Raw genomic sequence first — 15,125 nt, 5'->3', positions numbered from 1 at the left:
GTATCTGCCCTTGATAAATCCTGTCTGGTCAGACTTCACCAGTGATGGCAGAACCCCCTCTAGTCTCCTCGCCAAGATTTTTGATAAAATTTTACAGTCAACACCAAGCAGACTGATTGGTCTATAGGAGGTACATAGATCTGGAGGTCTGTTTTCTTTCAGAATTAGGGTAATGTGGGCAAGATTCAGTGTGGGTGGGAGCGAGTCCCGCCTAAAGGCTTCCAAATACATATTTAATAATGGTTGTGCTATATGTTTGGCCATTTTTTTGTAAAAATCAGCCCCAAATCCGTCTGGGCCAGGGGCTTTTCCAGCCTTTAAAGATTTAATTGCCTCTATGACCTCCTTAGTCTTTATAGGTCTGCAAAGGTCTGATCTGTCTTGTTCAGATACTGTTGGAAGATTAATATGGTCAAGAAAGTCTTCAGGGGGGCTGACAGCTTCTTGATATTCGGAAGAGTACAGTTCTTGAAAATATTCTTTTAAGATTTTACTTATTTGTTTGGTTTCAAAGTGCAGGTTGTTTTTTTTGTCTTTGAGGGAAGATATCACAGAGGATCTGTTTTTCCCTTGTGCCAGTCGGGCAAGAAGGCGTCCTGGTTTATTACCTGAATCAAATAGTCTGTGTTTTGCATAGAATATTGCCGTTTGTGCATTCTGAGTCAGTAGTTGGTCCAGAGCTGATCTAGCAGCATCGAGTTTTCCGAGCACCACTATGGCACGGGACTGTTTAAAATCCCTCTCTAGAGTAGCAATGAGTTGTTCAAGTTCTAACTGTCTGGCCAGGGTTTTTTTCTTTTTTGCTGCAGTATAAGAGATGATGGAGCCTCTGAGATATGCTTTACCTGCTTCCCATAGAGTGGAGGCACTGACCTCAGGTAGGTCATTTTTGGAGATGTAAAGCTTCCACTGGTCCTCTAAATATTTAACAAATAAAGGATCATTAAGGAGAGTTGGATTTAAACGCCAATGTCTGGATAAAGGGTCAAGATAGGGTGGTAAAAATTCCATTGATACCGATGAGTGGTCTGAAAGAACACACGGATTGATTGAGCATACCCGGGTTCTATCCAGGACTGATCTCGAAACAAATAAAAAGTCAAAGAGAGATGAGGGCGTGAAAAGAAGGTGAAATCTTTAGTACGTGGGTTACAGATTCTCCAGGCATCAAAAAGACCCAGATCTGAGCACAGTTCAACTGTAGCCCTTGTCATTCTTGAGGGTGCCTGAGTCTTAGGTGGATTATAATCTGTGCTGGGTGTTAATCCACAATTAAAGTCACCGCCAATTAGTATGTGAGTTGAAGATACTGAGCTGACTTCTGCCAAAAATTTTGAGTAAAACGAGCTATCAAAGGTGTTAGGTGCATAAACACTCCCTAATAGGATTTTTTCTCCATATAACAGACCTGTAACCAAGATGTAACGGCCATCTGCGTGCTGTATCACTTTATCCACAGTTAAAGCTAAATTTTTATGGATTAATATTGCCACACCTCTGCTTTTAGAGTTAAAAGAGGAATAATAAATTTGACCTACCCAGTCTCGTTTCAGTTTTAAATGTTCCAAGTTGGTCAGATGGGTCTCTTGTAACAATGCAATCTGCACCCCGTCTTTCTTAAGCATAGACAGGACTTTTCGCCTCTTAATGACATGATTAATTCCCTTGACATTGAGAGTTGTGATTTTTGTGTTACTTATTAGCAAAACAGACAGTTACATCATACAGTAAAGTAACCCTGAGTAACTGAAACCCATCATAGAGAAAAAAGGGATGTGCTGTCCATGTTGACCAATACGCCAAGTCAGCTGTGCTGGAAAGAACAGTACCATCATTCCTTGATGGCCAAAAAAGAACACACAGAACCAGCAAAACATAAGTCAGTAGTAAAGCAAATATTTGAGAAAATCTATTTGCAACATAAAAAGCCACCCAACAGGTGGTATAACAGAACCAGGTGTAGCCAAAAGCAGTCTCCACTCTACAGGAAAAATAATTATCCCACCTCCACCCCACCAAGCAAAAACATAATCTAGATGCTGTCAATTATAAAACATAATATTGAATCAGGACAAAAAGTTAACCCTTCACACATGCCTGAAACAAAGTCCACGGACCCATTAACAGTTCTATGACCCCTTTTTTCCCCCCCTCCCTCAAATATGCATATATGCATGCACACGTGGACATAAACATCACCCTCATCTGTAAGCACTTGTGTAGTTTAGGCAAAGTTATTGCTTGTTATTAAACTTTGTTTTAGTCAGAAAGCATAAACCGGCTTAGTCTCAATCTTACTTCAGTCTAGAGCGTTGATGAAGCTTTGTGCGTCCCCCGGCGACGTGAACTTCTTTTCAATGCCGTTATGGGTGATGACAAGCGTAGCTGGGTAGCGCATGTTAAATCGAATGCCTCTTTCAATCAGGGACCGGCAGGTGTCGTTGAAGCCGCGCCTTTTCTCCCGAACTGCTACAGAAAGATCCTGGTGTATGAAGAGTTGTTGTCCTTCATATTGAAGCCTGGGCGACGTTTTCACTGCTGACATGATCCGCTGCTTGTCTCTGGGATTGTGGAGTTTAATTATCACCGGGCGCGCACCGCGGGGCGCCAGGCTGCGGTGCGCGCGGTCCACTTTAATACGGGCTTCAGCATTGGGGCTCTTATCCAAGCCGAGCAGTGAGGGTAACCATTTTTCAAAGAACTCAATGGGGTTTTTACCCTCAGTACCTTCCTTCAGGTTGATAATGCGGATGTTTTCCCGTCTGCTTCTGTTCTCCACGTCATCCAAAGCATTCTCCATTGCCTTGATTTTCTTCTCTGCATCGGTTAACCTCCCGGCCAACTCGGCGACCGTGTCCTCCACATCAGAAACCCTCTGTTCTGCCGCAGTAATGCGAGTAGTATTACTTTCCAGCGTAGAGGAGATTGTCTCCGAGAGCCTAGAGAATTTCTGCTCCATTATCTCTGTAAAGCTTCGGGTCACCTCACGAATGAGAGCCGAAGTCTCTGCTGAAATCTGGTCGCCTGCCAGCTCCTCCGTTTGGCTAGCGCTAGCAGTCATGGCGGGCGTCACTTTCTTTGGTTGAATTTTAGTTTGTTTTGACATTGTCCGTCGTTAAATGTTTAAAGTTTTACGCTTGAAGTATTTAAGATAATGAACAGGCACGTATTCTGGGTTGTAATGTTGACAGAATTCCGTTTTGCTGCTTAATAAGCTTGGTGGTAGCGGGAGCTCAGCACAGACACAACCTCTAGCCAGCCATGTTCACCCGGACGCCCTCACCTTTTTTGTGCAAAGAAAGGATTTCCTTTCTCAGATTTGGTGACATTTCTTTTCCATGGGGAGCCATTGCTGACAGCATGAAATGGGAAGGGCTGTTCTTTAAGAAATGCCCTTTTATGGTCACCTGTGTGCTGGACACCTCTTAAATAAGTCATCAGACTCAACTGTGGTTGGATGCCTGTTAATTAGAAATTTGTAGTCTTGAGTTTGTCTTTTGTCATAAGACTATGACTGAGGTGTACTCATTTTTGCAACATGGGTTTGATTTAATTTGTTAGGAAATCAATTTTTTGTATGTAAATTAAGAGATCCTGTTTGCAATCAATGACCCACCTTTGTAGGAGTATTTTGTAATTTAGTATTTCACAGAAAATGTTGATTCTGAAAGGAAGTTAAAGGTTTTCTGACACATTTAGTAAGGTGTATTCATTTATGCTGAGCATTGTTTTCATTCATTCATTCATTCATTCATTCATTCATTCATTCATTCATTCATTCATTCATTCATTCATTCATTCATTCATTCATTCCTTTTTCTATTCCGTTTTCCCCTTTCGGGGTCACTGGGCTGCCGGAGCCTATCCCGGCCACTTGTGGGCGAATGCAGGGGGCACCCTGGACAGGTCTCCAGTCTGTCGCAGGGTAAGGCAAGGCAAGGCAAGGCAAGTTTATTTGTATAGCACAATTCGTACACAAAGTAATTCAAGGTGCTTCACAAAACAGAAAAATGCATTAAAATCACAATACATCATAGAAATAATCAACATAAAATTTACTTTAAAAGAAAAGGAAAAAAAACATTTAAAAAGAACGGAAAGAAAGAAAGGTGCAGATAGGACCTTTCAGTCATATACACGGCTAAACAGAAATGTTTTAAGTCTAGATTTGAACATGAACACAGAAGAGGCCTGTCTTACGCCTTCAGGGAGGCTGTTCCAGATTTTAGCTGCAGAATATTGAAACGCTGATTCCCCTTGTTTAGTTCTGACTCTGGGAATCAACAGGAGGCCGGTCCCTGAGGTCCTCAGAGTACGAGATGGTTCATATGGCACTAGCATGTCAGAGATGTACTTTGGTGCGCGGCCATGGAGAGACTTGTACACAAGCAGAGCTGCTTTGAAGTCTATTCTTTGAGGTACAGGGAGCCAGTGCAAAGACCTGAGCACAGGACTAATGTGATCATACTTCCTGGTTTTGGTCAGGACTCGAGCAGCAGCATTCTGGATGTACTGACGCTGTTTTACAGCTCGTTTGGAGAGGCCGGTGAGCAGGCCGTTACAGTAGTCTAACCTACTGGAGACAAATGCATGGATAAGTATCTCCAGGTCTCGCTTTGAGATTATGTTTTTGATTTTGGCAATGTTTTTCAGGTGGTAAAATGCCGCTGATGTTACTGACTTGATATGGCTGTTAAAGTTCAGGTCAGAGTCCATGATTACCCCTAGATTTCTGACTTGATTTGAGGGTTTAAGAGACAGAGAATGAAGGTAGCTGCTGGCAATTTCTCTTTGTTTCTGTGGGCCAAAAACAATAACTTCGGTCTTGTCTGAGTTTAGCTGGAGAAAGTTGTTCTGCATCCACGCGATCTGTTGGAGGCAGTGGTTGAGTGAATCCACTGGCCCATATTCACCTGTTGTCAGTGACACATAGATCGGAGTATAATCTGCATAGTTGTGATAAGAAATGTTATTACTGCGTATTAACTGCCCTAGTGGCAGCATGTAGAGGTTGAACAGAAGGGGTCCCAGGATCGATCCCTGGGGCACACCACAATTCAAGCCCATGTAGTCTGAGACACAACTCCCAATTTCAACAAAATATTTCCTGTCTTCTAGATAAGACTTGAGCCAACTTAGGGCAGATCCAGAGATGCCAACCCAGTCTTGGAGTCTGTGCAAAAGGATCCCATGATCAACAGTATCAAAGGCAGCGCTCAGGTCTAGCAGGATTAAGACAGAGATTTTTCCATCATCAGTGTTCAGGCGGATGTCATTGGTTACCTTGATAAGAGCAGTTTCTGTGCTATGATGGGGTCTAAAACCTGACTGGAAAACATCAAACGAATTGTTTAATAAGAGAAAGTCAGTGAGCTGTTGGTAGACAACTTTTTCAAGGACTTTTCCTAAAAATGGCAGATTAGAGATAGGTCTGTAATTATTCAGTACAGTGGGATCAAGACCGCTCTTTTTCAGGAGGGGTTTAATGACTGCAGTTTTTAAGGCCTCTGGAAATATTCCAGATTGAAGAGACATGTTAACTATTTGAGTAATTGATGGCAACACACTGTTCAAGACAGACTTTAGAAATCTAGTGGGTAACACATCAAGGCAGCATGTAGACGAGCTCAGACGGGTGAGGGTCTCTTGGACAATTTGGTCAGTGACAGGTACAAAGTGAGTCAGCTTAGAGTGAGTAGGTGGCCGTTGGATAGTTATGTGTTGTGGAATTGATGGCTTTTTTAATGCCCTGAACCTTGTCATTGAAAAATACAGCAAACTCATTACATTTAGGTGTACAAACCAGTTCTATTGGTAGCTGGGTTGGAGGGTTAGTTAATCTGTTAACTGTTGTGAACAGGGTACGAGAGTTGCTGCTGCAACTTCCAATTATTTCAGAGAAGTACCTTTCCCTTGTTCTGCATAAGATCTGGTTGTAAGCGTACAACTCCGCCTTATATATTCCATAAGGAACCTGGTGTTTTGACTTGCGCCACTTTCGCTCGGCTCTGCGGCACTGTTGTTTCTGTGCCCTGACTAGATCATCATTCCTCCAGGGAGCTTTCTGTCTATGTTTTCTCAATTTAACTTTCATAAGGGCAATGGCATCCAGAACATTCAAGATGCTAGAAGTAACAGAATTCAGTATTTCATCAACATTGGCACCAGAGACGTTTTCAGGGTTTATCATTTCTACAAACTGTGCCCTAGTGCTCTCATTTATTTGTCTCCTTTGGACAACTGCAGGGCCAGGCGGTGGTTTGGGAGCAACAGACAGGTCAAAGAATACACAGAAATGATCAGAGAGGGCGACATCAACCACACTGACATTGTAAATAATAAACCCCCCTGTGATGAGCAGGTCCAGAGTGTGCCCTCTGCTGTGGGTGGGGCAACTCACATGCTGAATTAGACCAAAGGTTTCAAGGACAGCATTGAGCTCTTTTGCATTTCTGTCATTGACATTATCAACATGAACATTAAAATCACCTGTAATGACTAGACCATCAAAGTCTGTGCACACAACTGAGAGCATTTCAGTGAAATCATCAATAAAACTTTGGCTGTGCTGAGGAGGTTTGTACATGACTATGCAGAGTAAGGGAGGAGTTTGATTTAGCTCAATCTTAAAGGACACATACTCAAATGATGAAAACACACCAAATGATAGTCTGCGGGTTGCAATATTATCTCTAAACAGTGCAGAAACGCCTCCACCCTATTTTCTCTTATTTCCGATTCATGTTTGTAGTTGGGGGGAGTTGATTCGACTAGAACTATGTTTCCTGTGTTTTTGTCAAGCCATGTTTCAGTTAATAACATAAAATCAAGATTAAAAGAAGAGATAATATTATTGATTAAAAATGATTTGTTGCATAAAGATCTGACATTGAGTGCAGCAAGTTTGAGCTTAGTTTCCTTGGGACTGGTCAAAACCTTCTTGCAAGGGATGTGAACTAGATTTCTTTGATTGGACAATCTAACTGCCCTTTTTTGCATTCTACGTGGTGCAACTACAGGTATAGCACCAGAAGGAAGCTGTTCATCACAGGGCCCCAGTTTGACATAACCTTTCCTAGGACACTGGGGGCCCGTTTCATCCTAGCTCCGGGGAATAGCACCTCTAGAGGCGCGCAGGAGAGGTTGAGTTGAGGGTAGTTTGGGTGATGGACCGGGAGGAGTGGGAGCTGGACGGGATTTGGGTCAACGACGGAGGGGGCGTGTTGGAGGGGGTTTGGATGAAGGCCGTGTTGGAGGGACTTTGGGTGAAGGATAAGGAGGGGGCGCTGGAGGGTAAATGTCCACAATCCACACACACATCCATTCATTCTCACACTCACACCTAGGGACAATTCAGAGTTGCCATTTAACCTATGAAGCATGTTTTTGGACGGTGGGAGGAAGCCGGAGATCCCTAGGAGAACCCACGCGTGCACTGGGAGAACATGCAAACTCCACACAGAAAGGTCCCCCATCGATGTTCTGTTTCAGGTGAAACGGGGGCCTTCTTGCTGTGAGGCACGAGCGCTAACCACTGCTCCACCGTGCAGCTGAGCATTGTATTTATTTTAATTTGTCCCACACTGGACCATAAAGTGTCATGATTTTTTAAATTTATTTTATTTTTTTATTGACATTTTAAATGAATGAATGAATTTATTCAATTATTTTATATTCAATTTATTTATTTCAATGAGTCTCTTCTGGTCCTCCAGACTCCTCAGACATTTTTTCCAATGATTACAGAGTTTATTGATGCTTGAAAAAACCCAAAAGTCCTGGAAACGTATAAAATTCTCCTTGTTGTGTTTGTGTCCCTGCAGTCCTCCCCCAGCATTGGATGACTGAAGAGGAAGATCAATGCAACCAGCAGAGGAACTTCAGAGTGGAACAGGAGGAACCAGAACCTCCACAGGTTAAAGAAGAACAGGAGGAACCAGAACCTCCTCAGATTAAAGAAGAACAGGAGGAACCAGAACCTCCAAAGATGAAAGAGGAACCAGGGGAGCTCTGCATCAGTCAGGATGAAGATCAGATTGATCTGAAGCAGGAGACTGATACCTTGATGGAGATTCCTACTTATGAGGAAGATGAGAACAGTGAAGCAGATCTAAACAATCACCAGAGCTTTAATGTAACTGATAGTCAGGATGAAGAAGGAAACCAACATGAAGAATCAACATCAACTACAGATGAAGAGACAGAATCATCATCAACTACAGATGAAGAGACTGAATCAACATCAACTAAAGATGAAGAGACAGAATCAACATCAACTACCGATGAAGAGACAGACCCACAGAACAGAGATAAGAGGAAGAGGAGGGACAGAAGTCCTGTCCAAAGTGTGGACAGCTCTCACATGTCAGCAGGTCAGTGTGACTCTGATCTTCATCTTCACACTATCGGTATGTTCACTTCAACAACGGTTCTATCTTGAGCTTCAAGCTCTCCAAACATGCAGTCCATCAACAGCGTGTCTTGGAAGAGTCTCTTCTGTCCCTTCCAGTTGAAAAAACAGAAGACATTGTTGGTCAGTGCAGCCGACAACATTCTTCAAATCATATGGTATTAGTTAGTCCCTCCAGCTAACGACAAACGGGAAACCTTAACGGATCAAAGAGAAAATTGTTAGCAGATAAAGAAGTCTGTAATAATAATCGATTGGATTTTCAAGACGCCCAAAGCGCTTACAGTGTGTTCCTTATTCATTCGCTTCTCATTCATACTTGGTGATGGTAAGCTACTGATGTAGCCACAGCTGCCCTGGGGCAGACTCAGAGAGGCGTGACTGCCAGTTTGGGCCTACAGCCCCTCTGACCATCACCGGGATCATTCATGCACATTCACACACCAATGGAGCCACACTGGAGGCAAGGAGGGTGAAGTGTCTTGCCCAAGGACACAACAACATTTGGCTGATGGGAGCGGGGTTCGAACCGCTGACTCTTCAATCATTGGACGACCCGCTCAACCGCCTGAGCCACTGTTGTTCAGTTTTTTTCAGCAGATTTCTCTGTCAAACTGTCAAATAATCATTTGTTTTATAGTTTTGATCCAGCCGTCAAGCGGTGGCAGGGGGATATTTCGAAAAACATACAGTAATTTTGGTAAAATGTTCGTTTTGTATACATTAATTCGACCGATCAGTGATGTAGGACGCTGCATCCATCTATTAATACTGTCATTTATTTCTTTTGTTATAAAGTCATAATTATTTTGAACTGTTACTGCTATGTTTGGAAAAATGTTTAAACCTAAGTATGTAAACGAATGGACTGAGCGGAAATTATTTATGACTGTTGGTGGCCTTTAATTTTTATTGTCGTTCAGCAGTAAAATGGACAATTTAGATTTATTTATGGTGTAGCCAGATATGTGACCATACTCTTCAATTAATTGCAGAAGAGCAGGTACAGATGAGTCTAAGTTGGAGAGATAAAAAAATTATATCATCTGCGTACAATGACAGTCTATGTTCTACGTGATTAATCATAATCCCAGAGATGGTTGGATGAGCATGTACTGCTATGGCAAATGGCTCTATTGCCAGGGTGAACAGCAGAGGGAACAAAGAGCATCCCTGCCGACACCCACGTTTAATTCCAATAGGAGCAGAGACATTTTCATTTGTTAAAATTTCAGCAGTTGGATTTGTGTAAAGTAACTGAAGCCATTTGTGAAATGTTTCACCAAAGCCAAATCTTGCTAAAACGCTGAAAAGAAAACGCCATTCGACCTAATAAAAGGACTTTCTCTCCATCCAAAGAAAGCAGGGCCTGATCCGCAGTGTCTTCCACCCCATGGATGATATTTAACACTCTACGAACATTGTGCAAGCCGTGGCGACCTAAAACGAAACCATTCTGATCTCTATGAACAACATGGGGGAGAGTATTCTGCAGATGCATAGCCAAAATTTCACATAGTATTTTAACGTCACAGTTTAGTAAACTTATAGGTCTCATGTTTTCACATTTATTACTTGGCTTTCCTGGCTTAGGTAGTAGAATGATTAGAGCACCGGTCATAGATTTAGGAAGGGCGCCTTGTGAAATGATTCTTGAAGCATGTCTGACATTGTTTTTAGGATTTTATGTTGAAATTTTGTTATAAAAGTCTACCGGAAACCCGTCAAGTCCAGCTCTCTTTCGTGTATTTTCTAAGGCGTGTGGTTTGAAATCCTCTGGGATGACAGGTATATGCAATCTGTCAAGAAATGCTTTTTGAGCTTCATGGTTTACATTTTCAAAAGAGTTATAAAAATTGCAGAATAAGTTTTTATATTCAGTATTTATTTCCTTTGGGTCCACTATAGTCGTTCCATTTTTGTTAATTATTGAAGTTATGTTTTTTGGGCCTCCAACTGTTATATTTGCCAGGCTAAGATCTTTCCAGGTTTGTCTCCTTGTTAATAGAAAGTTTAATTTAACCTCAAGATATCTGAAGCTGCAAGATCTGTTGATTCCTTATACTCAGTTCTCAAAATTTCTAATTCTTTTTCAGCTTGCTGATCTTTATTTTTATACACTTTCTCTTTCTAAATCTATTCTTCTTTTTCACAATTCTCTTGATTTTGATGAAGTATAGGACATTATATGCCTTCTTAAAACAGCTTTAAATGCCTTCCATCTTACACTGGCTGAAGTTTGAGTAGTGTTCATAGTAAAATATTCATCTTTTTTAGTCCCTACAAATTCAACAAAATTTTTATTCTTAAGCCATTTTAGATCCAGACGCCACCTGGGTGGATCCATTTTGAGATTAATATGCGAGTGCAAAATGCTACATGGTCCAAGATTGTTATACTGTCATAAAAACATTGTTTTAAATTGGATAGTAGCTCTGCTGAAATTAAAAAGTAATCTATGCGAGAGTATGAGCCATATGTTTTAGAATAACAAAAATATTCAATATCTTTGGGTCTTGTGTGGTGCTAGATATCTACCATTTTTAATTCCTTCATGAAATTCTGTATAGCATTCCTACTTTTTTGGTGAGGTTGGTCAGATCCAAACGATCTATCCAAAGAGGGATCCGAGACAAAATTCCAGTCTCCTCCTATGATACTATTACCTGGTAGTGAAAAAATGGTTAAAAAGAGGTTTGTTAAAAATTGGTCATCATCTATGTTAGGCCCATAGACATTCACCAGGTTGATGGACTCTTTTAGAATGGAACCTTGAAGAATCAGAAATCTGCCAAATGTATCTTTAATGACCTTTAGGACTTGACAGGGAACAGATTTATGAATGAGTGTGATTACGCCACGTGCTCTTGAGATATGAGATGCTTAATATAAAGGCCCCTGCCATCTTCTGCTTATTTTGACATTATCTTTTTTCCAGAGTGTGAGTCACCTGGAGGAAAACAATTTTAGACACAATATCCTTTATCTTATTCATAACCTGTTTATTTATTTTCTGTTCTGTTCAAGCCCCTGCAGTTCCAAGATGCCAAACTGTATTTATTATTACTGCAACCTGCTGTTTCCTTTACCCTTTTGTTAAGGGTGGGTCATAAAATTAAACACAACATAAAAATGAACATGTCCTGTGTATTAAAGTCTTACTCTGTTTTTACCATGTGAAGCAAGATTTCCATAAAGTTTCCAAGTCGATTATTTTCTCCTTAAAAAACTTATTTTTCACCAGCTTCATTACTTCAGCCTTATAAATGTAGAAATTCATTTGTTTTAGAGAGATGATAGATTGTCACAGAATGGTCTTTCCTCAGATATTGCACTTTGTTGACAACGGCCTCTTGGCAGCCGTCTCGCTGCCGTGTCTCCGTTTACACCTCAAGAGATCACTTCTCATTAAAAGTCAGGGGAAAAAAACATCTTTTTTTTTCTTTTGAAATGTGTTTGTAGTTCACTCAGTTGTAGTGTGCTGTGATTCACAGCAGCAGATTCAAGCAGTTGAAATCACTAGCTGCGTTTACATGGGCAAAAGTAATCTTACAGAACGCCTGATCGGAAAGACAATGCATCATGTAAACACACCGTTCGGAATAGACTCGTTCGGATAAAAATTTCTTTCCGATGGAGATAGGTGGGTTATACCGATCGTTTATCCGATAGTTGTTCATGTAAACAGTTCATTCCGATCGTGTGTTACTACTGCTCTGGTTTACGTCACGCATAGACAGTGTTTCACTAGCCGCGTTTACATGGGCAGAATATCTTGATCGGATCAATGGTCAGGTTAAAATTCACCCGTGCACATGGGCACAGAAAACCTTTTTCCGATTAGAACAAACGTTCCCATGGCTCACACTTTCGGTCTGAATGAATAATTTGGGCATGCGCAGTAGTGTAAAATCACCCGGATGAGGAAATAGGTCCACTCTATCCCTCTCACAAAAAACATTCCCGAGCACTTGGAAACCAGCCATTGTCTCTCCCATTTTTAAGAGTAGAGACCTTCATTCCATGTCCAACTACAGACCCATTAGCATTCTTCCGGCAGTGTCAAACATTGCAGTAAAACTGGTAGCTAAACAAATTATAAACCACCTCGACACCACACTCTATTCTCTCCATCCTATGCAGTTTGGCTTTAGAGCCAATTACTCCACGGAGACCGCTACTATCGAAGCAATTCTGTAACATAAATAAAAAGCAAAGTCAAAACCAGAAATGCTTTATCATTTTCAAAATGAAAAAGCATTTTTTGACTCAAAAATAAAATGAAAAAGCAATTCACCAAAATGCTTCTTCATTTCCTTCCTCAATACAGCTTATTCTGTCACTTAATTAAAATTAAAATGAAAATGGTATTTGACATTTCATTTTCAACAAGGTCCATGGTAAATGTGTATCAAAATTCATTTAGAAATGTCTAATTTGACAATTAAAATGGATTAACAGAAATGCTTTTTAATTTTCAAAATGTAGCTGCATTTTTTGACTCAAAATTAAAAAGAAAAAGCAATATTTCAAAATGCTTTTTCATTTTATACTTAAAACCGCTTATTCTGTGTCATAATTAAAATGAAAATGCAAAGAGTGGATTGCATTTGCTTTTTCACATCCACCCCGCGCACATTGTCGCAATATTCATTTAGAAAAAGCATTAGCAGAGGGGAGGCGGGGCGATGACGTCACTGCTCTCTCTGTGTGTCCGGCTGCTGACTGACGCACAAACACGCACCAAGAGCAGACTGTGTTAGCGGCAGAGACTAGGGTTTTGTGTTGGTTGTGATCTTCTGATGAGTTTCCACAGCTTCTCAGGACTAAGTAGCTGCATGTCCCCTTCTGCGGTCCTCCTCCTGACGCACCGCGGACAAGCTTTTGTTCTTCGGACCGCCAGCTGCCTTCGCATAGCGGAGCGCGAAGCTCCAGATCGCTGAAGGCTGAAATGCTGCTACGATCTGAGAAACAATCATATGAATTTGTGTTTCCAGTGGTGTCCAGAACAAAATAAAGACTGATGTAATTCCCACATACAAACGTATCTGCACCTTCGCGCTGAATTTGCTGTTTGACAGCTGGAGCCCCATCAACAGATAGCAGATTTCTCCATGCTCCGTGCTAAACGTTGCTGGTGGACCAACACTCAGCGCGAAGCTGCAGGAGACTATCTTCATAATGTGATTTTATTACAGTTATGATTATATTTTAGGGCCTGCTCTGCTCGATCATATGTTTTTAAATCCGTCCGGTCAGACGACGCTAAAGTTGGCTTACGATTCACAGCTTCTGATTCGCGAGGGCACTAAAGGAACATTCTGCTGCATTTTTCACATTAAGATCACGTAAAACCGGGTCCTGTTCACAAACCGCTGGACCTGGCCTGCTCAAACCTGGATCTTAATAAATCAAACAGCAAATTCAGCGCGAAGCTCCAGATAAATTTGTTTGTGGGAATTACATCAGTCTTTATTTTGTTCTGGACACCACTGGAAACACAAATTCATATGATGGTTTCTCAGATCGCAGCAGCATTTCCGCCTTCAGCGATCTGGAGCTTCGCGCTCCGCAATGCGAAGGCAGCTGGCGGTCCGAAGAACCAAAGCTTGTCCGCGGTGCGTCAGGAGGAGGACCGCAGAAGGCGGACATGCAGCTACTTAGTCCTGAGAAGCTGTGGAAACTCATCAGAAGTTCACAACCAACACAAAACCCTCGTCTCTGCCGCTAACACAGTCTGCTCCTGGTGCGTGTGTGTGTGTCAGCGGCCGGACACACAGAGAGAGCAGTGACGTCATCGCCCCGCCTCCCCTCTGCTAATGCTTTTAAGAAATGAATTTTGTGACAATGTGCGCGGGGTGGATGTGAAAAAGCGAATGCAATCCCCTCTTTGCATTTTCATTTTAATTATGACACAGAATAAGCGGTTTTAAGTGTAAAATGAAAAGGCATTTTGAAATATTGCTTTTTCTTTTTAATTTTGAGTCAAAAAATGCAGCTACATTTTGAAAATTAAAAAGCATTTCTGTTAATCCATTTTAATTGTCAAATTAGACATTTCTAAATGAATTATGCTACACATTTACCATGGACCTTTTTGAAAATGAAATGTCAAATACCATTTTATTTATCATTTTAATTAAGTGACAGAATTAGCTGTGTTGAGGAAGGAAATGAAAAAGCATTTTGGTGGATTGCTTTTTCATTATATTTTTGAGTCAAAAAATGCTTTTTCATTTTGAAAATGAAATCTTAAGAAGGCTTTTGACACTGTTAATCAGAAAATCTTACAGTCAAAATTATGCAATTTTAACTTTTCTTTTGATGCACTGCAATGGATTGATTCTTACTTCACTGACCGCTTCAAACTTGTCAAAGTCCAGTCATTTAAATCTGCAGCTCTCAGTCTACCAGCTGGTATTCCCAAGGATCAATTTTGGGACCTTTGCTATTTTCACTGTACATTAAAGACCTTCCATCCAGTTGTCCTGATGTTTCTGTGCAGATGTATGGTGATGACACTGTAGTCTGTGTTCATGGCAGTAATTCTTCTCAGGTGGCTGAGAAGCTCACCAATGCCATGGTTAACATCACAGCTTGGTTGAAATATTCTTGTTTACAGCTAAACACATCTAAAACAGTTGCAATGTTTTTTACCAAGTCCAATAATAATCTCACTGCTGAACCAGATGTTTTTGTTTCAGGAGAAAGGCTA

At 41.2% G+C, this 15,125-nt stretch overlaps 2 protein-coding genes across 5 annotated transcripts in view; both read left to right on the top strand.

Annotated features, from left to right (window-relative positions):
• The window catches only part of LOC144987890 (uncharacterized), a 461,750-nt gene that overhangs the window by 131,742 nt on the left and 314,883 nt on the right, over nt 1-15,125 (top strand). The window lies entirely within an intron of this gene.
• Nucleotides 1-15,125, top strand: part of LOC144986943 (uncharacterized) — a 239,117-nt gene that overhangs the window by 212,076 nt on the left and 11,916 nt on the right. For 3 of the 4 annotated variants that reach the window (XR_013650815.1, XR_013650814.1, XM_078935704.1), the window contains exon 2: nt 7,824-8,372. The exons of the other annotated variant lie outside the window; for it this stretch is intronic. Coding sequence is in view for 1 of the 3 variants with exons in the window: in XM_078935704.1 (XP_078791830.1) it covers nt 7,824-8,372 (549 nt within the window). In the remaining 2 variants the exon portion in view is untranslated. The remainder of the gene's footprint in view (nt 1-7,823; nt 8,373-15,125) is intronic. 4 annotated transcript variants of the gene reach the window in all.

Source organism: Oryzias latipes, chromosome 2, assembly GCF_053564925.1.
Source record: "Oryzias latipes strain Hd-rR chromosome 2, Olatipes_Hd-rR_3.1".
In the NCBI taxonomy this organism is placed as follows: Eukaryota; Metazoa; Chordata; class Actinopteri; order Beloniformes; family Adrianichthyidae; genus Oryzias; species Oryzias latipes.
Note: the sequence above shows the minus strand (reverse complement) of the source record. Positions and strands in the feature narration are given on the sequence as shown.